This window comes from Cyprinodon variegatus, unplaced genomic scaffold (genome assembly GCF_000732505.1).
Source record: "Cyprinodon variegatus isolate N-32 unplaced genomic scaffold, C_variegatus-1.0 Scaffold511, whole genome shotgun sequence".
NCBI classification, from domain to species: Eukaryota; Metazoa; Chordata; class Actinopteri; order Cyprinodontiformes; family Cyprinodontidae; genus Cyprinodon; species Cyprinodon variegatus.
In genome coordinates this window covers 399,487-427,055 of record NW_015150964.1, presented here as the reverse complement: position 1 = coordinate 427,055, position 27,569 = coordinate 399,487, and the positions used below count along the sequence as shown (strand labels likewise).

General features: G+C 37.4%; 1 protein-coding gene across 1 annotated transcript in view; it reads right to left on the bottom strand.

Annotated features, from left to right (window-relative positions):
- Window positions 1–27,569, bottom strand: part of LOC107094883 (X-linked interleukin-1 receptor accessory protein-like 2) — a 508,168-nt gene that overhangs the window by 88,304 nt on the left and 392,295 nt on the right. Inside the window, exon 6 of the mRNA XM_015390765.1 lies at window positions 21,256–21,330. Within this exon, the coding sequence (XP_015246251.1) occupies window positions 21,256–21,330 (75 nt within the window). The remainder of the gene's footprint in view (window positions 1–21,255; window positions 21,331–27,569) is intronic.

Genomic DNA, 27,569 nt, shown 5'->3' with positions numbered 1-27,569 from the left:
GAGGTAGGTGGAGGTAGAGCTTCAACAGCCCGATTTTAGGTGTTTCGCCTTGGCTCTACCTTTCTTATAGCTCCTCCATAACAGTTAGTGATCCTGAGTTATTTTCTGTGTTTGTGCTTCTACATATGGTGTTGTTTTGTCGGCATTCAGAAGCAAACACTTCATCTAGGTTTTTATGGTTTAAGACATTCCTGTAGTCAGAATTGTAGAGCTCTGTCAGTGACAGACTGCTGCACCCTACAGTAAATGAACCAGGGAGCGTTATCACAGATCATCACAGTTTCTACCATACTCAGTTAAATAACATGCTGCTGTCATTCTGCACATCTCTGATGTTGCTATTTTCAAATATCCATTACTGTAAAAATGTCCACAGCTGTATATTAATTATTTATTCTCTGTCACTGTCTTGGTTCTGTTAAGTTTTCTACTGATTATTCAGTTTCACTTTGACACATATTTCTCTTTGTTTTGTAGTTTTATTGGTTTAATCCGTATTTTGTTGTGTTTTTTGGATATATTTGAACTCCTAGGTATTTCTTGATTGCTCTCTGTTGCCCTCTGGTGTTGGTCTTATTTTCCCTAGCTTCCTTCTAGATCCCTCTGTTCACACCTGCTCCCAATCAGATAATTAGTCCTGTCTTTGTTATGTCTCCTACAGTACATATATACACGTACAGTATCCCTGTGCAGTTCCTCAGTGCTGGTTCTTGGTCTTTTCCTGGCTTCCCACATGAGTTTTCCCATGAAGTTGTCTTGGTTTTGGTCCCATGTTTTGTGTACTTTTGCTTTTTTTTGGGATTTTTGCCTCAGTTTATTAATTACATCTACAAGTACTCTCATTTGGCTCCTCACCTCTGCACTTGGGTCCTCAAAACCTCAAACAAACCCTGACATTCTCCAGGGTCAGAGTTTTTTATATTGCTGAAATACTTTACAGTAGAGTATTTTATTTTATTTATTTATTTTTAACTCTTCACTATTGTATTGCTCTTATACATTTTTCTAAGGTCCACATTTGTGTGACCATTTTTTTCCACAATCTTTTCGCTGCTGTAAAAACCAGAATTTTCCAATCGTGGGACAATAAAGATTTTCTATTTATTTATTTATTGAGTCAGGAACAGTGTTTGCGTCCACTTATTCCTCCAACTGTTTAGCAGTGACAAAGCTAAACTTTTTGTTTGAAAGAAGGTAAATTAAATTAACCTTTTAGTTAGCTCTGCCCACCTTTATAGGGCAATTATTTTAAGACTATGATCTTTAGAACAATCAGATGTTGCTTTTTTAATTTAGGTCAGACCTCCTGGACAAGCTAGAATGCGAATAAGATTTATTGAATGAGGGGGAGGACACATTGACTTCACATGAATAATGCATGTGTGAATGCCTTGAGCACAGGTGAAAACAAAGTCGAGTTTTAAACAAAATCACAACCACTAAAAGAATAATACACCTAGCAGATCCATTTCCCACTGGGTTGGATGGCAGGGAGCTGAAAAAAGGAACAATAATCTGAAGGAGGGGTTTCAATAAAGGCCTAAATCCACATGAGGCTAGGAGTGCTAATAGTTTTAGTCTCAGCGGTTCTGCCGTGTGTGTGTTGGGGGGATTTTATGACAGATCTGGGTAGTAGGTGACGGCTGACTGACAGCTTTTACCGGAGGCTTCCAAAACATCCACGAGTGTTCCACTTATCTGGTTTAAAGACGACGGTTAGCAGGAAAAAACGACTGCATGGGAAATTAAATTTGGTCCCTAAACTGTCTGAGTCATCTGAGGTTTAACCAGCTGTAGGCCACAATATGACTACACAACTCTCATTTTGTTAATGCTTTAAGGCTGTAGACATTAAAGTCTTTCCAGAGGAGCAGATTGACTCAAGAGAAAGTGTTATACTTTGATTATTTTTAATGAACAACAAAACCCACAAACATGCACCTTCATTGTACCTATGGCCTAATTTTTAAGCCAAAAAGTCACTGTTAAAAAATGACTTTAAGTTACGTTAAAGTAATTTTTAGACTGCACCAGATAATGCCTTAGTTTCAGGCCTACACAATGACATTAATCCCCTTTGCTTGTGGATGTTTGACATAAAAAGCAGCTTCTACAGATACGATTATGCTTCTCTAAAAATAAACTGATCTAAAAGTTAATTAAAATAAATGTATTTACCTTTACTGTGTGAAGCTAAATAAGAAGATATGCCAAGGCCATTAGTATCTTTGCCCTTTAAGTAAGATTACTAGATATTATGTAGTTGAAATAAGGTTATTAAGTTTTTTTTTTGTTTTTTTTTAAACACAAATCATTTCAATGGATGGTTTATCTTACTTAGCTAATCAAAGCAAGAAAAAATTACATGTATTTTAAGAAGTGACTGATTTTTTTAAGAGAATACATATCATTGGTGACAATAGACACTATAGACAGGGAAGCTTTTGTGAGTAAAAGAACTTCATATGACCAATAAGTTCCTGTTTTGTTATATGACATAAGCTTAATAATGTAAAATTTAAATTTAATATTTTTTTCAATTTTTTTTATCTTATATTTGAGTAATAATGAATTTTAGTTTTTATTTATTTAGTCAGTATTTAATACAGTTGGCAAATAGCCTGATAGTATGTCAGAGCGACATACAGTGGGGCAAAAAAGTATTTAGTCAGCCACCAATAGTGCAAGTTCTCCCACTCAAAAAGATGAGAGAGGCCGGTAATTTTCATCATAGATATACCTCAACTATGAGAGACAAAATGAGAAAAAAAAAATCCAGAAAATCACATTGTCTGATTTTTAAAGAATTTATTTGCAAAATATGGTGGAAAATAAGTATTTGGTCAATAACATACCCTCTCTCATCTTTTTAAGTGGGAGAACTTGCACTATTGGTGGCTGACTAAGTACTTTTTTGCCCCACTGTACCTTCTATCTGTTAGTGATGTTAATGATAGTTTTATATTTCGGCACATTGTTTTACACACAAGTGTTTCATAGATTTGATTATTTTTTAATATATTGACCTAAAATGTTCCTGCTTGTTTTTTTTTCCAGATAAGCCTCATAACATGTAAACATTTTTTTCTTCTTTTAATCAGTTTTTATTAAAAATATATGTTGTTTTTATTATAGCTGGCGGAAAAAAATGTGTAAATATAATGATGTAATTTTTTTTAACTTACAGTAGCATATTAAAAATATATTTATTCAGCCCTTCATGTTATGAAAATATTATCTTCAAGAAAGAAAACCTGACTGTCCTTTTTTAAATTCTCACTGATCAATTAGTAAACCTTAATTTATTCCATTCCTCTTGCATCCTTTACTTTTACGCATGTTCTTTATAAGGACTGTGATGAAAGGAAAGTGGATAAGTAGATTGAGTTTGCTTAGTTAACCTCTATGTTGAAATGTTTTTATAAGAAAATGAGTAAAAGTCCAGTTGCATGTGATTTAACACTGTTGTGGTTTTACTAGTGTTGCTTTCTTACCTCTCCTCCATAAAGGCCTAATTGGTGGAGTTGTAGAGTTTTAAGTCTTCCACCTTAGTAGTGGATCTTTACAGATCTCCCAGAGGCATCACTGGCCCCAAACCAACGTGTTACTTAAAGTGGATGCCCGTGTCTTATTTTCTGTTTGCCACACTTTCCATTCATGTATCACACACTTCACATTACTCCATGGGATATTAAGACCGATCCTGCCTTATATGTCTACACAACTTTGTGTGGAAGCCAGAAAACCTTCATTTGTCTGTATTTGAACTATTATCCCTCAAACCTCTTCTAAACCCAAAATCTTTGGTTTCTGACCAAATATATTGTACCAAAACATACTTGTAACCCAAATCATTGGTTGATAAATAACAACTTTCTTTAAAAATTATTAGTCATCATTATATTAATAATGAAAAAAAACTTCAACCAATGTATTTTATTATTTTTTCTTCAAACACAAACTCATCATTATCATCTTTACTGTTTTTTTTTTTATTTCTGAGGATTTTTAAGCCCTGATGTTTGTTGATTTGTTACCCAAATTTAAGGAATCATCTACCTATTTAACCCTATAATTCCAAATGTATCATATTTGATACATACGGTTTCTGAAATGTTTTGCGTCTGACACCTTTTGCATAATTTAGTAATAAATTATTAATATCAAAAATGTATTTCTGTTTTTTTCTTTTTACATATTTTGTTAAAAGACCAAATAAGGACTTTAAACCAAAAAAAAGTAATTTTCTGTTTTGTTTTATTCTTGGATTGGGCTTTAAAGGGTTAACTATCTCCGTTTAGTACTATGCTTTGGTTTGTTTTGGTCTCAATGCTTATAAAATACCTTTGATATCATATTTCTGCTTGTAAAGTTTACAGCAACAAAACTTTGTATTCATACCTGCATTGACAACTATCACTGCGTTCCAAGGTTGTGCAAAGCACCAATGTCCATCCGTAGAAGCTCTTATCATAGAAGCTCTTTGATGCTGAGCAGTATCTACAGTTGGATCGAAAAAGTGTGTGAAAAACCTCACACACCTAAAAGTGAGATAAAAACTATCAAACTTGTGATGCCTTTAGGATTTCTCCCCCTTTCCTTTGGCTCCCACAGCTGTTAAAGGCGTGAAAGTGGTGGAAAATAGAAAGTGCCTTCTGCTGGAAACAGGCCAGCTGAATCCATCCAGTGACATGTTCACTGTAACGGATCTATACCGACAGATAAATACGTGCTCAAAATAAGGACAGGTGTTTTAATTATGTCTTTGGCAGCAACATGGAACTAGCAGAACAGTCCATAGTTAGAGGTAAAGTAATGTGATGCACATTCGTGGGTAAATAAGAGGTTTTGTTGGAAATCACTGTTCAATCTTAAACCAATAAAGGGTACAGAAGGAAACCCGTAAACTATCATCAAGATTTACAAAGAGATAAAACTAAACCCTGTGAGTTTGCTGCAGAGATTAGGAGATTTTAATTATAAATAACAGATGTTTCTTTTGAAGTAAATCACCACATGTTATGGTTCTCCCCTTAAGGAACCCTGGGTTTTTAGTTTTCAATTAAGTTTTCCCTTGTATGCACATTTCATACACTGTTCAAATTTTTTGCTTTTTTTTTACAGTGTCCTGTCTGGTAATGTGGCAATAATAATAATAACTGTCTTGATGCCAAAAAAGGGCTCAACAGATTTTATTTTCACAAGTGGAGCAGTCCAGCTATCGTCATACGTAGGGTTCTGCTTGATTTATGCATGTAAATAGCTTTATTATAATTATGCAGTGAGTATTACAGATTATATGGGCACTGCAATGCGGTTCACTCTAGTGATTTTCACATTCCTCTTCTATTCATTTGACTTCTTGCCATCTCACTGCGGAGCTGATTCTGACGTGGTTTTTGGACGTAGAGTGTGAGCAGGTAGATCGCATCAGAGCGTCGGGTCAGAGCACACTTTAAGGCGTACGGTTTCATTGAAGCTCACCTTTCTCACGGCGGTTCTTTGAAAATGGCCGAGGGTCGCAAGAGAAAAAGTGTCTACGAAGTGTATGAGAAGAAAGGCCTCAGAAGAGGCAGATATATCCCAGAATGCTTTGCGCAGAGAGCTCTCCTCGCAAAGCATTATGGGATTCCACCATAGGCAGTCAATACCTGACAGCGGCAACTAATAACAAAGATGTTGCAGACACAACGCAATGGAGGAGGAAGAGGTATTCGACCAACGGGGAGCAAAACGCAGTGATCATCTATCTGAACAATCAGTTAACTGAGTTCCCTAATAAATCCACTATATAGTCACCGCTCTAAATAGTGATTGAGGGATTTAGGGGATAGAGTGGATGTTCAGACACAGTAAGTGCATGCAAGGGAGCAGGCTGGAGTTAAGGGGCTTGCTTTGGGAATCAAACTCAGAACCTCCGGGACCCAAGCGCAATGCTTTAACCACTAGTCCATGTTTTGACATCTATTAGCTTGACTGTATGTGTAATCCAGATGTCTCAAAGGGATATTTTTCTTGTCAAAATGAACATTTCAAATATCTAAAATAACATTCTTCCTATTTTTACTAGTATAATTATATTTTTTGCATCCTGAAATTTTATTTTTGCTAGCAAAACTGTAATTTAGGATATCTATATATACAGTTCGGACTAGTAGTAGGAATGTAGATTTGACCAGTAAGAATCTTATTGTAAAGGTAAACAAATCAAACAAAAGAGAGGACAGCACTTCTAATAAATGTCCCAACGACCTGCCATAATACCTAGTAATCATACCTAGTAATCCGCTGGCAAACAGTAGAAAATGCATGAGGGGGAAGCACGTAAATGCCACTTAACGGCTGTAAAGAATTAAAATTGTAGGTTTAAAAATTAAGAAGGTTTATTTTGTTTATTAATCAAAAAGTCAAAATAGCATTTTTTTGTTTTTTTAGGCTTCATCGCTTGTGATGTCTAAAAGAAGCAAGTTAGGGGATTAAAAACAGACACATTTCTGCCCGTGCATTTCTAATATGGACACATTTCTCTTGTATATTACCGTATTCATTCTTTCTGTCTGAACTGTATCTGTTTTCATTCAGCTCTGTGCTTCTCAAACGGTGTAGGTTTTACTTTTAGTCCTTCTTCAAAATAAACAATGTATTCCATTTGTTTCAACATTCAGTAATGAGCATGACTCAAAGTTAAACTGTCAGGTAAAAAGATCTTCTCTTTCCTGGAGCAGAAATAATTTGATACTGAGTTAAAAACACAGGTCAAATAATGTTTTTTTTTTTTCTTAAAGGATAAAAGTAACATTTCCAATTAGCTCCATGGGAAAGACATCACTAAGGGATTGGATACCGTGTTCCAAAGGGTAAATTTAACAATTCTGATGATTGTGCTTTGACAGAAAATGAAAGGTAAAGAGTGAAAGAGCAACTTATCTTCAGGTGCGTGGGGGAATCGGTGATGGACGTGATCAGACTGAGCCAGTGAGAGCCGTCTGTTCAGTGTTACAGAGTCCATACAGCTCTCACAGTGCAGATGATAAAGCACATTTTAAAGTTTATATGTGCATAACTAAACAAACCTGCAAGGCTGAAACCCACTTCTTTCAGTCTGAGTTGCTCTTGCAGCTGTTATTTCTGCCTGTAAGAACACAGTGAAACAGCTGTTTCTGTAACGCCCTGCTTTCATACATGCATCTTTTTCCTCCCAATCAGTTGTTTTTACATCAGTGTTTAAAGAGCTGATGAGCAGATTTATAAATTTCCCTTTTGTCACTACCTGATCCGTCCCAGAAACACGATCCGATGCGCAAAAAGAATAATAAGATCCGGATCGCCGAAGACTCTGTAATAACAATATTTAAAAATACTTATTTATTTACTTAAAACTTTAAAGAATGCTAAACTGCGTCATATAGAAAATATTAAAGGCTTTTCTGGAAGAAATTGATATGTTTTACATTCTCTCCATAGTATTGAGTGACGTCATCATGCATGCTCAGAGCAGTCACAGTAACGCTCAAAAGGCTGTTTAAGTGTTTTTTTTATGTATTACTTTTTTTCGTCTTTTGAATATGCAATATTTATGCAAATACAAAAAATATTCAATAGGATCACCCTGCCAGAAAAAGACAAAAAAAGTCCAAAAAACGAGGTATTGTGTTCTCGCGTGCTTCCAGGACGGATCGTGCTTCTAGGATGGAAGCACGATCCTTCCAAGATCAAACTTAATAGTAGCATGTACAGGTGTGAAAGTGTACATATTGAGTTTATTGAGTTTTCTTCGACTAAAATGTGAAATGACAAAATTGTGACAAAAACTAAAAAGCTTTATCATCCAAAAGACTGTGAGTAAAACGTTAAAGATAAATTGATTAATTGATAATTTGCATCATTCGGTGTATTTTAAATAACATTGGATTGGATCCCTCGTTTCCTTCACTGTTTCTCTAAGCTTTCCTTCCCCACTTGTTTTCTCTTTTCTTCACCTTAATCATTTTCATTTCTTGTCTTCTAGAACAGTATTCAAGGTACAGAGGTATTTTCTTTTCACTTTCAGTTAGACATATACAGTATAAGCCCATGAATAATTCCGCTGATTTCTCTTTTGCTTTAGATATTTTAACATAATGGAGGCAATGCATTGCATTGTTCTGCTCTGAGTTACACAGATTACAGTACGATGACTAACCCCAAACACCATCACGGTTTCTCTAATGGATGAAACGCTCTCAAACATTTTTCCCCGGCCTCCTCCCACCCGATGTTTCCGTCTCCCTCTGTCTGTCTGAAAGGGAATAATGATGCACAGAACAATTTCAAAATATAGAGAAGAATGAGCTCAAAGCGAAAGGCAAAGGGACAGTTGAATATATAAAGAAGCAGACAGTGAGAGGAAACGTTGGATAGAGACAGGCGCCTCATAGAGACAGTCAGGGAGACGGGGGCAGATAAATACAATGGGAGATGAGAGGAAGAAAAAACATTGACAAGAAGGAAAACAACAGAGTCTAACTTATTATCTCACTCTGCCTATCACAGCTAACCAACCCCACTTTAGAATCGACCATGTCTCTGTTGGTCCTGAAGGCACAAATCATTTGATGAGGTCACGTTAAAGAGCACAAAGATAACTGTGACGAATTTCTGTATATTAAGCTGCTTCTTTTTAAGTTACAAAGAAGTTTAGAAGGTTTTTCTACTTTACCTAAATGCAATTCTGTGTCTGAAAGTAATTTCCAAGGAAAGTGGGGCAATTCAGAATGGTTCACCAAAGACTGTAATTGTAAAAGAGAAAGGGAGAATTTGAATACTGTGCAGAAAAATAATCTGTGTCTGCAGAACGTAGGAGCTCCTGGCATTTTAAAAGCTTAGATGAATTGAAAATTGTGTCAATAAGTAGATGGGGTCCAAAGGGGAATTGGTCCTCTCACCAAAGGAGCACTGAACCAGTTAATGGTTAATGATGCAGACATTTAAAGCTGAGAGACGAAACATACGTATATGTACCAATGATGTACTTGGAATTGTATAATAAGGGAGAAACTGGGAGCCTCCAAGAAAAAAATATTTCTAAACTGTCCAAAACAACCCCCCTTCCGACATCTGCTTGTTCCTTAGGTTTGACAACGAATTTCTAAAAGTTAAATGGGAGGAAGATCTTTTTGTTATCAGGCTTCTCTGCTGTGCAACCGACTGCCATATTTAGTCAGTGAGGCAGACACCCTGTCCACTTTTAAGGCAAGGCTTAAAACTTTCCTCTCTGATAAAGCTTATAGTTAGAGTGGCTCAGGTTATCCTGAGCTACCTCTATAGTTATGCTGCTATAGGCTTAGACTGCTGGAGGGCATAGAGGCGAGTTTTCAGCTTCATTCTATCTCTAGTTTCCCATTTTACAGTATTTGTTAGTTAAACCTCGAACCCAATGCTCTCTCTGCTTTTTATCACTTTTTATCTGGTCTGGTTCTGTGTGGCCTTGTCCACTGGAGAAATTTTGGCTGGGCTGCTGTCACGAACACCTTATTGATGATAGAGTTGGGCCTTTTTTCTGTGTTTAGTCCTGTTTCTTCATAGACGTATCTATGAGTTCGGCCTTTACTGATACTTGAGCTTCTCTTTTTCATCCCTTTGACATAAAAACTGACTCAAAGCTCGTCTGATTAACTATTTCTTTCCAAGTCAGAGCCACCTTACATAGAAAACTTTTAACCAAAATGACTGGATGACCTTAATAAATTGTCTCTGTAAAGTACCTTGATATGACATGCATTTTGAATTAGTGGAACAAAATTAACTGAACTGAATTGAATTGAATATCAACATCTTCACATTTTGCTCGCAGAGGGGTAGAACCCAGGTCCGTTTGATCAGACCTGCACCAATATACCAGCAATGTCCTGACTCAAACAGAAACACAACATCAAAGTAAAGCACATCCACTCTGGTGAAAATACAAAGTAAAATCCAGTCTTGGCTGGCTAATAGAGGACGCCACTCCACACCCAATGTCCATGATTAAGATATAAGATTAAGACAAAAAATATCCTTCTATGATTTAATTTTAAATCAAAATGTTAAATATTTTGAAATGTTTTAGATTTGCAAGATAAATATTCAATCTTTAATGACTAGTAAAGCGTCATTCCATTTTTCGTCGGGTTGGTGATGTATTTTCAACCTAGGGTGCAAAAATCTTTGCCAATTGACTCTCGTTTAAAGTTGTACATGCGCAGTAGCTCCTCTGTAATACAAAGGTATAGGAGAGCTGACAGGAAGTGTATTTGCTCACTATCTCCCGCCACAGCGCAGACGTTTTACTGGTGATTGACAGGTCGAGTCGCAGGAGTTGGAGACCGATTGGACCGAGAGAGAGAAATGGCGCAAGAACCATCCTTTTCTAGCACCTGGTTTAGCTCCAAGGCTTGGCTAACTGCATGCAGCGAGGCTAATGCTTTATTCTGCTTTCCCTGCCTCCTTTTTCAAACATCAGGATCTGACCCAGCATGGATAAAGACAGCTAGGACTAATTTAAAGCTTAAAAATTTTTAGTAAAGGCAAAGAAGAATGAACAATCTGGGATTCACATGGAAAATAATATAATATAGTGTACTTTTTATAGATGTTTGTTAATTTGCATAGTTGCTCTTAAATAAAAACATTCTCAGAAAATAAATAGTTTTTATATATTGAAAAAATATAAAGCCGATTAAAGCTGAAGTCTGTAAGTTTTTAAAAATCACTTTTTTGTCATATTGGCTAAAACTGTCCCTATGCCCAGACAGCAGTACATGTGATATGTAACCTGTGAAAAAAATTGCTTCAATTGGTCCCGCATACTGCCTGTATTTCAATCTGGAAAGAATAATTCGGGACGAGACAAAACAACCAATCACAGCCAGAGGAGCGTCTGATGGAGTGTCAAACACAGCTCACACACGCTGAATTCCGCAGATTTGTGACATAATATTGGACCATGCAAAACACAGATTTGCCTTCACAAAACCTCAGAAAGATTTATGTACAAAAAGTAAACCTGTACATGAAATTATGTTTCGTTTTCACAAAGTTCTTTCATAATATTTTTTGTTGTTCGCATTCATATGAATATACTGGAGTGATAACTTAGTATATGTTTGATTGGTTTTTGGTATATGTCTGTTTTGAATATATAGCCCCCACCCGTGGAAAACTCCACCCACCGCCACTGGTAAAATCTCTGAATTGAAACATAAACCAGTAAGATTTGCCCCATTTAGAAAAACATGTTATGTGTAGCAAGCAGGGCAGACTGGGACATACATACATAGTAAAATCCTTAGATAGAAAACTTTGTATCAATTTGACTGTATGATCTGGTTGAACTGTAAAGTGCCTTGAGATGACTTGTGTTGTGAATTTGGCGCTATATAAATAAACTGAATTGAAACTGAAATTAAAACATTTCCATAAACCAGGATAACAGAAAACTGATTTAGCGAAAGAATGGTCCCCCGAGCTTCAAAATAAATATATATATGAATGCCACTTTGTTTAGGTACAATTTTCAGAACTAACATCTAGGATGTTAGTGAGGAACAATGCGGAACATGCATGACAATCATCTTTATTTTTCCTATTACAGTTATAATCCCTTTTAGTCTTAGTTATGGCTGCATTTTCTTGTCATCAGACATTTCCATATTATTTTGTAAACAATAAAAACATCTTCACTTGTTCTCTTTTAAGAACATGGTTGGTAATAATGGGGCTCTGCTTTGTATTTAAATTGACAGATGTTTTTTTGTTGCTTTTTCTTTTTTACTTTTCATAATCTGACTGATCCAGGCGGTATGACTCAGCTTTTATTTAAGCATAATTTTCACGGCTGAAGGCGTAAATTTACACTGGCTAGAACGCTGCATCTTGACAGGGATGTTGATCTTTTTTATAACGTTTCTACACTTTAAACGTTAATTTTAGGAATCAAACAGTGGAAAACAATTTGTGCTTGATAGGAAGAAGGAAAGGTAGGCCAAGGGTTTGGCTTGAGTTATTAGCAGCACCTTAATGAAGCTATGCATGACATTTAGGTCTGAAAGCAGTGGTGAGAAAAATTATATGAAGTCAAAAGAAACCTTAAAAAAAGTCACAGTGACCTTATGATAAATGGTGGCAAACAATTTACATTACCAATCATTGCATAATGGGTGTCTAATTTATTAAATCATAATGCAATTTCTCATGCTCTAGTTTAGGTGCTACTTTCGCCTTGGTGGTCTAACATTCCCATTAGTTTTCATTCTACAGCCAGCATCCATCACTTCGCTTCATCAGTCCCATTCTCCTGACTCACACTAAGAAAAATAATGGAAACTCATTGTTTGGTAATTACTCTATTACATTCGCCTTTGAATGATCTAAAAATGTCTTCATCTATTGCCTCAAATTGTCTCAGACATATCTAATACTTTGAACGTCTGAAACTTTCTCAGTATAAAAAGGTAAATTATTATACGGGGAAAAAGTTTCTTTTCTTTTTATGATGTAAGAAATATGCCTATGCGACACAAACTCAATCCTTTGAAGGCAACAAGTGCAGACAATGTCTGGCCAAAAGGCAACAAAAAAATGTAAGGGTCTTGTCACATCTTGCCGATTTATCCATGGTATGCCCGACGTAATCTCCTAAAACGGTGGCATACGCTGAACTTTCTATGTAATTTTTCAATTTTGGGTGTATACATAGCGTATTCATAACAAGTCCAGAACTTCTGTCCGACGACAGCCTAACCTATTCATAACACACGGTAGCGTAATGCCCATGAAATTATGCACAAATCAGTGTCCTGAGGGGGGCAGCGATGCGCCCGGCCTGCAAAAAAAGATGTCTTTGATTTTGGTATTAACCTTGCTTCTGTTTAAAAAAAAGAGTAAATAAAAAAAAGAATAAATAAAAAAAAGAATAAATAAAAAGAAAAAGAAAGTTTGCAGTCGCAGCAGATTCAGTGTCATGTCTGCTAGGAAGTTTGTTGGTCGTAGCCTTGGGTGAGAACATAGGGAGGATCCATCACCCTCACCTTCTCATATGATGCACTGCAAAAAAAAATTAATCCAAATAAGCTGTTTTTTCTTCAAATAAGTGCATTCTTTGTTGAATTGAGGAAGTGAGCCACTGCCAATGGAAGAAAACAATTTACATTTCAGTTAGTACTGCATTGTCTTATTTCAAGTGCATATAAGTGCAATTATCTTATTTTAATAGTAAAAAAACAAATTCCATTGGCTAATCATCTTATTTAGCTAATCAAATTAAAGGTAAATACACTAAATTTAAGATAATTTTTACCTATTTCTATATAGTTTTTGCAGTGTGGGGATCAAGTCTGGAGGAGTTTCCTCCTGTGAACAGCGGTTTACTAAAACACATCAGATACATTGATGTGCATTGGAGAGAAGTTCTGTATAAGTCACTCATGAGTTATGCTCAAATGACTTATAGGGTTTGGATAAGCTGGACGCCACGACTTATGAGTAAGTTACAATTAACATATGTAAACGATCCTATAACTTACCTGTAACTTATGGCCCACATATGGCATAGCCTGGCATACATCAGGAAATTTTGAGATAGGGAGGGAGGGAAATGAAGGGAATGAAAAACAGTAGAAAAGAAAGTAGAAATCAAAGATAAATAATAAATGAATAAACTTTTTGTAAGGGAGTGAGAAAGTTCTTCACTCGTCTTCACTCAATATATCATCTTTGGTCAGAGGTGCTGGTTTTCACATCAGCCTCACCCTCTCATTCTTCTGAGTCAAACTCAGTTTCACTAACTAGGTCTGCTTTGATGATCTCAGATTTATGAACCAGGGCCTCTACAACAACTGTACTAACATGGACTGGGTCCTCTTGGACAATATCAGAATCATAAGGTGGAACCTCACTATAAACGTTCAAATCCCCAACCGGATGCTCTTTAACAATTTCAGAACCACAAAGTGGGACCTCATTTAAAACCTCTTAATTGCAAACTGTGGGCTTGTCAACAATTTCAGAATCACAAATTGTGGCTTTTTGGCAGTTTTAGACGGATGTCGAGGAAAAGAACGGAAAACTTCCGGAATACGTCTCGACAAGGATACAAGATCATTAATGCTGTCTGCTTCTGGCATTTTCATACTCACCCCACCTTTAGGATTCTCAGACGCTGGAAGGATCTCTGCTGTGGGAACAGATTCTTTGGTTTTGATCTCAGATTCAGAGACCTGAACCATGGTCCACCTTAATATTCACAGATTCACAAACTGAGGAACCTGCATCAATCCTACGCTGACGATCCTGGGCTCTGAGGGCTTGCTGGCAAAGTTTGAGCTGCTCAGACAAATCTATGCATTTTTTTGAACTTTAGTGCCATTTTCTCGTTCTCTTCGTACTAATGATGAACACATTGAAATTTCCTCTTTGGCAAACTTAAGTTCCTCTTCTAGTTCTTTTGAATAGAAGTTTGTTTCCTTCAATTCGGTACACAGTTCCTTTGTTATTTGTTGAATACTTCTCCGCTCCCTTAAAATGTTAAGGTGATACATGCCCGTTGCCATAGTTTAAAGTTTATTCTTCGTACAAAACTAAAGGGAGAAACGAGACCAGCATATGTGTATGCAGGGGCGCCGCCAGAAACTTGGGGCCCAACGAAAGACATTGATATCCCCCCCCCCCAACAATAACACCAAAAGCAAAATGTCTGCAAGGTTTAATACTTCTACAAAGATGCACTAAAGAGTGTCATTTACATCATTACATTACATTGTTTGGTCTAACTAAAATAGTTTTAACCAACTAGATGAACTGACAATAATAGATAAATGATGACAGCGACTCTCCTACAAACTCCCACATCTTGAATGAGTAGTGAGGCTGCTTAAATGCCTGTCGAAGTTCTTGCGCTTTCTGAACCACTTCCTGAAGTGGTCACATGGTATCACGTTAGCGAGGCTTCGGACGTTATCAATTTTGGCCCCTCCCCTAAATTAATCAGGCCTTGACACGTTTCCCTGATGCTTCGGGGAAACGCCTCCTCCATTACTCGACACACGCCACGAAGCCTTGGCTCATCTCATAACGTCACAACTTATTAGGAATAAACCAAAACTAACAGGGATATGCAGCTAAATATGTAAAAATGTATTTTCATATTTATCAAGTCACTTTCTATGTCTCTTCAATTGTTTGTGTCGTATCAATTAAATAAATTATGTATTTAAATTCGGCCGTCACAGAAGAAGTGAGAGAAGCGCAGCAGTGTACGGATAAGAAGCTTTCAAAGCAACAAATTAGCTTCAGTTAGGGGAGGAACTGTACCTTGTCTGCAGCAAAAGATTGAAGGCTGAAAAGGAAGAGTAGAGTGAAAAAAGAGAGGAGACAAAGTAGAGAGGAGATGTAGCGGAAAAGAAAATGAGAAACACCACTGTGGTTGCTGATGTGAATCCTCCTCAGGATGAAACAAGACAATAATTAAAAATGTACCGCAGGGTCACAGTGTGACTGTATGTGTGTGAGAGTAAGAGTTTGTGCTGCGTGTGTTTTATATGCCGCCCTTATAGCTTTCAGTGTGTACGTGTGTGTCGAGGTTGATATTGCAGTGCCCATTAAAAGGTGTCCCTGCTGAAATCGGTGCACAGAAGCCTCTGGGTCTATTACTACACCGGTCTAGATGTAGCCAAATACAAACATGCAGACTGCTGCACACATCAGGACACATTTCTGCCTACGGTGTTAACATTGTCAGAGAGACCACTGAACAGCAGGGCATACCCATGCCTGCACGCACTTGTGCAGATACACAGAGACACAGAGGAAGGAAGCCAACTGGGCTCACTGCAGAGGACAACACACACGGTTTAGCACACCAGCAGATAGGAGCTAGATCTATTTGGTGTTTATTTCTGTTCAACTTTTGTCCAGTTTTCTTTTTCTTTGGTAAAAATGACATTCTGAGATGAGCTGCCTGTCAGACTCTGACCGTCAAAGGAAGGATGATTCTCTTTGAAGAGCAGTTGATCACAATAGAGGACACATGTTTAAGATCAAACATAGGTGTATAAATCTGCTGATAACTTATTGTTATTCACCTCCTGGTTGAGATGAAAGAACTAAAGCTCCGCAGGAATGCAGAGGGGAGAGTGCACACTCACACAGAGGAGGCCAGCTGAGTGTTCAAAGATCCTCCATCCTTCATTTAACTCAGCCAAGAAGCTAAATCCCGGCCAGCTCTGTGGCTGCTGTCCTGTAACCAAACCTGACCTCTGACTTCCCCACAGATCCAGGCAATGACTCCGCTGGGCTTTGTAAAGCAGCTCCTCACCAAGCCTGCAGGAACTATACCAGCTGCTGAGGCGGACTGCATAAGCATTCGCAGTAAGAGCTGAGGGTTAAACGCTCTAAAAGACCTTAAAGGGATAGTTCTGGGGGTTTTAAAATCAGGTTCTTTTGATTTGTTGACCAGGTTAGATAATCATAGAGGCTTATTTTCTTTAAAAACTCTAATCTACAAAGTATCAGATGTTCATTGATGGACCTGGAATCAGACCCGCACTGGGTACTTATTCCACATAAACTAAAGCTGTATTACACAGCAGATCAAAGTAGGAGGTTTATTCTTCTGAGGATCTATCATTGAAATGGTGTCCAGTCAGAGTTACTGGCATTAAACGGTATACCTGTTTTGTAGCTGCCATTGGTTTTAATGGGGCAACACTGCCTCCACTCTGCACTCCATTATCTGTCCATAATAAAGTCTGATATTTGACTTTTTATTTTTAAATCCATATGCCGGTAACGTAAGATTATTGTGTCCTGCGTGTGTATTATTTGTTATACTGTTAGTACTCAAAAAGCCCTTTGTGTACTTCAGTGGAGGCTGGTGGAGTTTTCTCCAGGGGGGGCTATACATTCAAAATAGACGTATACCATAAACTAATCAAACGTATACTAAGTTATCAGAACAGTATATTCATATGAATGAAAACAACAATAAACATTAGAAAAACCCTTTATAAAAACAAATTATAATGTAGAGGTTTACATTTTGCACATACATTTTGTCCTTATGAGGCTTTGTGGAGATAAATCTGTTTTTCATGGCTCAATATTGTGTCACAAACCTAAATAAATATACCAGTTTAATAATGTGGAAACTATTAGTCAGCTTTATATTCTGTTAATATATAAAACTATTTTCTGAGAATGTGTTTATTCAAGAACAACTATGCATATTAACAAACATTTAGAAAAAGTACACTATAATATTAATTTCCATGTAATCCCAGATAGTTCATTCTTCTTTGCCTTTACTAAAAAGTGCTTTAAATCAGTCCTAGCTGTCTCTATCCATGCTGGGTCAGATCCTGATGTTTGAAAAAGGAGGCAGCAAAAGCAGAATAAAGCATTAGCCTCGCTGCATGCAGTTAGCCAAGCCTTATAGCTAAACCAGTTCCTGGAAAAGGACGATTCTTGCGCCATTTCTCTCTCTCGGATGCGTCTCCAACTCCTGTGACTCGACCTATCAATCACCTACAAAACGTCTGTGCTGTGGCAGGAGGTGGTGAACAAATACATTTCCTGTCACCTCAGGGTGCAGCTCTCCTGTGCCCTAAGCTCTCCTATACCTTTGTATTGCAGAGGAGCTACTGCGCATGGACAACTATTAACAAGAGTCAATGAGCAAAGATTTTTGAAATACAGTACGTCACAAATCCAGCGATATATGGAATGACGCTTTACTAGTCATTAAATATTAAATATTTATCTTGCACATCTAAAAAGTACATAAATGCATAGATATATTTTGAAATATTTTACATTGTATCATTAATTAAAATTAATGATAAAAAAATTGTTATACATTTTTTCATGTCTTAATCAGGGCCATTGGGTGGGTGGGGTGGTACCCTAGCGCCCTCTATTGGCCAGCAACTCCTGGTGTACATTTTCAATACCAACAAAAGTACAGTGCTGTCCATGTAAGCATGGGGGAAACAAGGAAGTACCCCATTGTCGCTAAATAGTGAAAATAATGAAGGAAAGTCCAAGATCCAGTGCAAATCAGTGCAAATAAAAATAATTCAAAAAGAGATCAGAATGGAATAGCGCTGGGAATAAAGTATGAAGGTTGGCGTTCACTGAAGTCAAAGCTAAAGCTGAACACCGAATTTATAGATCCGCTCTCCATTTCCCCTCAGTTTCCTTCTTCTGGTCAATTCTCTGTACAACTGCTTCCATTTAGCTCATTACTCCGGTCGTCATCATCCTCCACCTTAGTATTTATTCCTTTTTAGAAAAGGGGTTTTCTTTTTCCTTGGTGTTCTGATATGAAGCTCTGGGGATGATTGATAAGAACTTAGAGTTGCTGTAGTTGCACTGTTGTTAACTTAATTAATATTGGTTGTTCTTTAACCACGATAGAGCTGCCACTGTACTACGAGGTATTTCAGGACAGTCTTTGTCTTTTTAATTGTTGCCGTCTAGCTTTCTGATAGTTCCCTCTACTGCCAGCAGATGGTGCCAAGACTGTTTATGTTTGCTCATTGCGCCCCAGTGCTGGAGTTCTATTAAGGCTTAAAAAGAACCATCTAAACACAATCAGGACAGATGCTGGGTGCATATAACCATATTTTCTTAAAGATCAAATGGAGTTTGGTCTCTTTTTGTAGAGCCTTTTAGGTGTTTATGCACCTTTAAAGCCATTTAAAGGTGAAATAGTCTGCATTGTTTTCTTGCTTGCCTCAGTAAAGCTTCATCTTTTAGACTTGCTACCCATGTTAACATCATGCTGCCCTGCGCTGCTCCTAATTTCATGAAAATCTCTCTAGTTTTTAAAAGTTGGTTTTGATTTGGTATCAGCATGAGTGGTCAATTGGATATATGCAACTCTATTCCATTCCATAACCAAACAAGCCGCTGCTCAAAAACATTTTAACAGCCACATTCTGGTTAAGATAAAAGCAGTTAAAGCAGCAAACAGAACAAAAGTAACCAATATAGCATAATTAAGGCAGACCCAGTCGGCGTCTGTTAGTTACCTCCACTGTAAAGCTTGGTAATAGGCAGCATAAGCTCTGGGGATGTATTTCAGCCACATTTCAAACAAACATTTTGAATTATCGCAGGAAACAAACAGCTTTCTATATCTGCATATTTAAAGTTTTCACACACTGTCTTGATTGATGTTTTCTTCCATTCCTCCGCAGACCTGACAGGCCTTTTTTGCATATCTTCCTCTATATTACCTAGAGACTTCTGCCACCCACTATCTTTATGATCCCATTTTTAGAAGCTACTGGAAAGCGGATGCATAGAGCAGTTTCATTTTGAAAAGGGCATGGTAATTATTGTAATACCACAATACTGTGCTATTCTCTCTCTTAAGAGCTGTTCATGGATTTATTTATTTTTTTAATCACTTATTGGTTCTAATATTGCTTCAGTTAAAGACTTAATGATTTCCATGATTCCAGCTTTTGTTCATGGCAGATGAGCATGGGGTAAAATAACTTTAACTATAAGCAAATGTGTAGGTGTCTTAATTTGTAAATGTAATTGAATAAATGTAAATAGATTTATGATTTGCATTTTTTCCTTTTCAACTCATACATAAAAGTGATCCTGAGTTTTCTATTGTTATGCTGCTATAGGCTTAGACTTCTGGAGGACATAGGGACCCCTATTTTATCATTCTGCTTCATTCTATCTCTATTCTCCCTCTCTGCGGATCTGTTAGTTCAATCTCTAACGTTATGCTCTCTCTGCTTTTTCTCAGTAGCTTTGCCTCGTCTGTTCCTGTTTAGCTGTGACTCCATCCTGAAGCTTCTGACTCCTTGAACCCCGGTCGGCCTCAGCAGATGGCCGCTCACACTGAGCCTGGTTCTTCTTTTAGGGTTCAATAATAAAGACACAAATGTCCTACCCAATCAAAAAACAATGTCCAAAAATGTCCAATCAAAAAACAATGTTACTTCAATAAAAAAGCTGCTTTAAACAAAAAAGACTGTATTTCTATCAATTAAAACATATTCAATCAAAGGAAAGCAGTGTTCAAATGTATTTTTTTTGAGTCTCAAATATATTTTTGCATTCAAATACTTTCTTTCTTTGATTGAAAATGTATTTTTTGATTGAAGTGAAGGTTTTTTTTTAATTGAAAATATATTTTGAATTGAAGAAAACTTTTTTTGACTGAATGATAAAGAAACAAATCTACCTTCATACGTTTGGAGCACAGCTTTCAAATCAGCTGATAAGGAGTAAAACAGTTTAATCAATGGATTTGCACTTTTTATAAAATTAATGATTTCTTATCTGTAAATTTGAGACTTGTGCTCCTAAATGTTTGACTCTTACTTTGAAATTTGTGATTAGTAATTTTGGTATATTTGAGATTTGTACTTATAAATGTGTTATTTGATATTAAAATGTTTAATTTCTATTTTTGGTAAATATGAGACTTATACTCATATTTATACTAAGATTTATACATTATACTTACATTTCAGATTTGTACTTGTAAACTGGAGATTGGTACGCATAAATTTGTGATTTGTAATTGTAAATTTCAGACTCATACTTTTGGTAAATTTGAGATTTGTACTCATACATTTTCGATTTTTACTCATAAATCTGTGATTCGTTTTTACATATTTGGGATTTTTTCTTTTTTTCTTGCTTATTCTTCAATTTGGGATTAGTACTGATAAATTGGGACTTTTACATGTATGGTTTCAAAAAGGGACATTTATAATTTGTGCTGGTAACTTTGGGCTCTACTTGTATTCTAACGGGAAACATCTAATGTCACACGTATGTATGGGCTGACAGCAAGGAACAGATTTATATGTATTCATAACTACAATTTTAGACAGCTATGCATTTGTTTCTATTGACAGTTATCTTAATCATAGATGCAGCATTAAGGGAAGGGTGTGATGTATGTGACTGTTTTTACATATCTTATTCCAGAAGGCTAAATGGTAAGTAAGCCTTGGACAAGTCACAGTCAACCACAGGAAAACAGACATAAGCAACCATCAACTCCTTAAGTTGACCAATTAACCTTATATGCATGTTTCTGAGCTGTGGAAAGAAGCCAGATATTCCTATCAACGACCTTCCAGTTGGAGGGAAAAAAAGGACTCAAGTTTTTTTTTATATAGCCAAGCTGAAATGTATGAACGATCATTTGTCCAATGAGACTCCGGGACTGAGATAAGAGAATATATATATATTTTTACTTACCAGGTGTGATTTCTATCACTGTGTCTTGTCTCTCTGGAGGAAAAAGGACCTTGGGAGGCTGGGTCGTCTGCAGGGCTGAGGGGAAAACACAGAGACACCAAAAGCAAAGCTGATTATTCAGAGAATAACATCCACTTGCCATTTCACAAACATCTTGTTTCAATTAAAGGGGTCATTGAATGATTCTGTAGGGTATGTGGTGCTGGTTCTTAAGGTCTCTGAATAGGTTGTTCAATATTGGTTAGGCTGAAAATGGCATATTTGCTGTTATATGAGCCCTAATGCAAGCCTGGTTAAAAGCCCTAGAAAGAAATGACAGGTTTTCTTCCTTTTATGGTATGATCATGAATATTTAGATGAGCTGCGCGCTGATTGGTTGGTTTACAACGAGCAAAGCTGCTGAGCAAAGACGCATCATAGCAACAAGCACTCACTCACTGAAACCCTCTAGTTGTTGATGTGGTAGGGTGACCAGACGTCCTCTTTTTCCCGGAAATGTCCTACTTTTCATACCTAAAAAAATGTACGGGGGGAATTTCAAAATTGTCCGGGATTTTGGTCAGCTAAAGTGCAACCCCCCAACAGGAACCACCTTGCGGAGTCTAAGATCCGATATGATTTATCTGACTCGCGGGCATCCATGAACAACTATCTATATCAGGGAGACTCCCTGAACTTCCGTGAGACTTGGGATGTCTGTTAGCGGCCCCCAGCCCCCCTCCTCTGGCTGAGGACGGGCGGCTCATGGCTCTCTGCTGAGCTGCCCAGCAGTCGACACTTCATACCATACAAACTTACTAAAATCTTTGGCGTGTGTGTGTGAACAGCTATACAACAGAAAGCAAGCATCTACAGCCACTGGGAAAAAATGTGTGGCGCCATTAGAAAGACCTGGCCTTTGCTTTACCTGTTCATTGCTGGCCTGCACTTTTGCAAGGCCAAGCATAAAAAGACTGGACCTCATCAGCTGTCAGAGTCCACAGCATGTCTTGTTAAGGATTTCTTCCTGTCGATGTACAGACAGACATGCTGACTGCCTTTGTTTTTTTTAGGCCGTCAAGATAAAGAAATTACACCCAAAGCGCCTTTCAGTTTGGTTTTGTTTCCCTGTGAAATGCTCTGTGCTGTTCTGTTCAACACCTTTCCCCTTGTCAAGTCCTTTTGTCTGTAAATCATATGATCTATTTCACATTTCAACTCCTCCTAAATGCTGACTGACATAAGCCACTGATAGTAAAACAAAAAAAAAATCTGACAAGAGTGGCGTGCAGTATCAGACATTCCTGAATAAAGATCTAGTGCAATTATTTCCCCTCAAAATTCAACTTAATACTCAATAAATGTAATTTGTAAGACTGGGAAACAGCAGAGGGAAAAAGATGCTAAGTAAATCAACTAAAGGACCATGTGACATCTTCAAACCTGGAAAGGCAGAGGGTGGTAACTTTAATCAGAGGCGCAGCCAAAAGAGCCATGCTAAGTCTAGAGGAGCTCAACAAAGTCGGTAAAAGCTGCTGACTGCTGTTAGCGGCAGGCTTAAGGCCTGGTTATCCTCCTGCAGCAGTGTGTCACAGTGAGCTTGTCGAGATATTTTTAATTTATGCCCAATATTGAAGCTGTGCTATGTTATTCCACGCCACAATGCAAGAGGGACAATCAGGAACTAGCTGTGCGTCTAGATACGGCCGAGGCGGTGAGGAAGTGAGGGCAAGTTTGTAGGACAACGGAGGAACATGAGGGTGAAAAAGAGTGGGGATCCAGGTGGAAAAATGGTCCCAGCGTTCTCGTGCACCTCGCTCTTTTAGCTGGTCCAACTTCACCAGTCGTTTTTTGGACATACAAACAAAACAAGCCGGTGTTGGTACATGATCTGCTCAGGTGGTCAGATCTGCTCAGGCCCTGCTTCATGCCAGTGATGTTAGGCTAGCCTAGTAAATTAGCCCCAACCACCAGCGGCCAAAATCATTTTTGCCTGAGTACAAAACATAGAAATTAAAACAACAAGAAAAGGGAAAAGAAGAGAGGGACAAAACATCGAACAAATAATGGATGTCTATTCTATGAAAATATCTGCATCTATATAATGGGTCTGTATTATGAGTTGTCTTCTCAATTCAGAGGCCCCGCTGCCTGTCTTTGCCTATGGCCCCAGATTTTCTAAATCTGCCCCTGTGATAGGGTATTGAGCTGAAATCCTGAAGTTGTGAGTTCGTAATCCTCTGGCTCTCTGAGCAAGACCCTTAAACCCTGATTTCTACCCGGATGCTGCACAGACAGCCCACTGCTACCCAGAGGGGGTGGGTTAAATGCAAAGAGTTAACTTCTCCATTGTGAGATCAATAAATTTCAATTTTTTTATTATTTTATTGTAATCATATCCTCTTCAGTTTTGCAGACTGCTGGCAGGAAGCAGACTGTTCTCTTTACTGATAGGTTCAATATTTGACCCAAGGACGCTCAGAAAGGATAAACCTGTCAGGCAGAAATATAGCTTTAAAAATGAAATAAATGTGTTTTAGAGGAATATCTGAATTCACAGCTTTCAGCAGCAAACATCCAGCTGTGTGCATCCAGAAAAGTCAATATTTCCCCACAGTTCTTGTTTAGAAATCGGAAACATTGTAGTTTCCCCATAATTCGACTGATGAAAACAGTTAGGTTTTCATAGCAGGAAGACTGGGAGCACAAAGTTCAGAGGCTCTTTCATATCTGAAACAATTTAATTACTTTGACTTTTAGTTAAACTTTACTTTCCAATTTTGGATGAAATGCCCTTTATGAGACTTTAATGACGTGACACCAAGGCACACGGAGGATTCGGTTTTTCTTTCCCCCCCCCCACCACATCCCAAGTTACCCTCCTGATCTCTCTATCTTCCCATCGCTCTATCTCACCTGCAAGATTGATGGTTTCATTTGCATTGGGAAAGTTACGCTGTGCCCTTTTAAGATTAATGAGACAACCCTTCACCTATAGGCCTCCTCCGCTGCTGTTCTTTCCCTGCTTTAGCGTTCCACCTACTTCCATATTCTTCTTGCTTTGTCACCGTTTCCTCTGCTCTACATATAGAGTACATAAAAACAAAAAGCACGTTTCACCCCGTTGGAAGCCTAACCTCTCAGTCAGTCATTAATCCTGTGTTTAGGTGACTTCATTTCAGATTAAAATATTATAAGGGATTGAAACGTGTGAGATTCAACTGTTGATGAAAAAAGAGGGAATTTGGAGGCGTTTTCCTCCAAAATGAGACATCTGACTTACAGAAGTATTTAAATACAGCATTGTTCTCAACAGAGGTGAAAGTTGGTTTTTAATCTGTTAAAGATAGGCTCTGTGTCTACACCTTGAAGCTTTCTCTATCCGGTTATTTTCCCTGAATAGAGATCACTCGGGACAAACTCTTTAAATAACATTTCATAACTTATATGTATTAAATAACCAGGAGACACGAAAACAGATTCTGATAGAAATTGTAATCTTAAGGCCAATTTATGCTTCTGACGCATAGCCTCTGCAACCGTCAAATCTGTCTTCGTGCGTGACCACGCCCCCCCGCAGAGGTTCTGCAGCTGTTGTCGCACGCCTCAAAAAAATCCTGACTACGCGTCGGACGGTTGCAAACCTGTGCAGTACTCAAGAGGAAGTGCACAGACAAAAAGCAGCTCAGATTGGTCCTTGGTATGTTTTCCGGCTGTTTGTGTGGTCGTCCTTCTCGATTTGGTGCCGGGGCGCTCCATTTTTAAAAACCGAGGAACAACTACAATGGACAACTATGACGAAACGTTAATAAAGGAGGTTCGCAAGTTCAACCACTTGTACGATGCCTCAGACAAATTTTATGAAAATGCCAAGGTCTCTGCCAACTCCTGGAGGGAGATCAGCAAGAACCTGTTCCTCTTCAATGTCTAGCAACTCTAGATCCATCTCTGTGACCGTGATATCTTGCAGACGCACCTTTGTTGTTTTGGAAGATAAACACTCCTTGTGACCATCCGCCAAAGGTCTTGTGAGTTCTCTAATAGGCTCCCCCTTGCGCATTGGCAGGAAACTGCTGTGCGTCCCTAGAAATTCCAGACCGACGGTGCAGAAGCATACCAGAAAAACTGGTTCGCGACCAGACCCAAGCAACATTTGATGTGTGCAGTTGCAGAAGTCTAATATGCCCTTTAGTCTGATCAGAGAAGTTGCTTAGAGTTACATAAGGCGGCTGCTTACCACCGGCTGACCTCTCAGGGAGTGGCCCCGATTAACAGTTAAAAAGGCATTTTATACATCTCTAGTCTGTCACATCATTACAACATACACGGTAGTGGATGAGTAGACATCCATGGCTCCATCCTTATCAAAATATTATACTTTGTTCTTAGTTGAAAGACGCCACCTTCATTCCATTCCCAAATATTTGCCCTGTACAGAATGAAGATTATAACTGTATATCTGGACAGAGAAACTGTCTTAAATAGATAAACTATTGAGGAAAACATAAATTCTGACACGCAACAGGCAGCTAATATTAGGGTGTAATAAACTCACACATCATCAATGATAATTATCCTGACAAATCCTTTGGTCTTTCACAAAATAGATACTTAAAGATTTTTTTTTTTTACAAAAACAAAAAAAGTGAAGAAATGCAAAGGATTCATATTTACATGACATTTAATCTTTTCTAATTAGTTAATTACACAATTTGTAAATGGAGTTTAGTTTTTTTATAAAAAAAAAATGCAATTCTGAAAATAAACCTTGCAAAAAACCCTGATTGAAAAAAAATGTTTTTAAGACTAACTTTGCTTTTTTCATATATTCAGTTGTTTTCTAATCAATTTCATTCCAATTAGTCTTTTTTCAGATTGAGCTTCACAAATGGCAATCTTTACTTTAGATGTTAAAATATTCAACATCAGTATCAGACGTAAAAAAACTGTCCTAGTAGATCTCATGTCATTTTGAATTCAGATCTGTCTTGTTTTAAACTCTATTTATTTAAATTTTTTAAACCTTTTTTTTTTTTTTACTTTTTCTTTAAGTTGTTTGTATGTTTTCTTAAAATGTGTAACTATGTGTTACATTCGAAACTAAAACATATAGATATACGTCTATAAACCTTTTAAAATACCATGAGCACAACAGTCAACTTCAGATGTTTTCCTTTATTTATAGATGATTAAACAAACTTAATTAATAAGACATGCCTTTCAATTTAATTGTCTAAAACATGTACTACTTGTTTTTCTAATCCTTTTTATTTGTCAATGTATAAAGGAATATAAATAACCATCACTAATTGAAAATATAACATAAATAATCTATATAAAAACAAGACTTTTAGATTCTGTTTAAAATTACACATTAAATACCCAGCAAATGCAAACAGTTTTGACTTTTTTGTTAACCTGAGTTATCATCTGAATATGAAAAGGCTGGCAGCGAGCACCCGATAATGACGAGGTGGGTGTTTACTCTCAGCTGTCAGCATCATAAAAGGCGCGGTAAAGGCTACGTGAATCATTGTTGTTATTTACTTGTGTCAGAAATTACAGGCTGCTATTGGCAGTGGTTTGATTTCACCTCTCACATGCAAGCGTGGCTTATTAATGTGCCAGATAAGAGTTCTGCAAGGTCTAAAAGTAAACAGTTTAAGGCTGAAGTGATTCAATTCTGGTAAAAGCCTTGTACACCTCGTTGGCATTGAATGCAGATGCTGTTAGAACAAGCTGCTGTAATGGAGAATTGCAATCATAAAAAGGCCAGACTATTAATGTCAGAGGAGTAACTCTCCATAGATTCATTCTTACACCCAGAGAAAATGGTCATTGCAGCTCGGAGCCATGCTTTCTGGTTCTGTTTGTTGCAGTCTGGTCTTTAGAGACAGAATGAGAGACTAGCAAAGAAAGCAATAATCCAAAATGGGTTTGGAAATGTCAGCAACAACAAAAAAACACTATTTATTTTATGTCATATGCAACAAATATTGTTTGCCAGTCTGCTGGTTGGTGTAAAATATTGATTAGGTTCATTCCGACAGCTCTTCCAAAATGGATTCTCATCCAATACGACCTTTATGGACAATTAACTTGACAACAGAGTTGGCTATTTGGGGGTCAAATTAAAAATAATTCATCTTAGGTTTTAGGGAAAAATGCTGCTTTTGTTTTCATTCCTGTGCACTGCTGATAAAATGCATCCAAGATATGTTGGATTATTACTTTGTGGCCAAATAGTGATATGACTTAGACAACTTTTATTATCATTTTGTTTACACTCTGTGCTTACAAAATGACACTAAAAGAAACACAAAACAACACAAAAG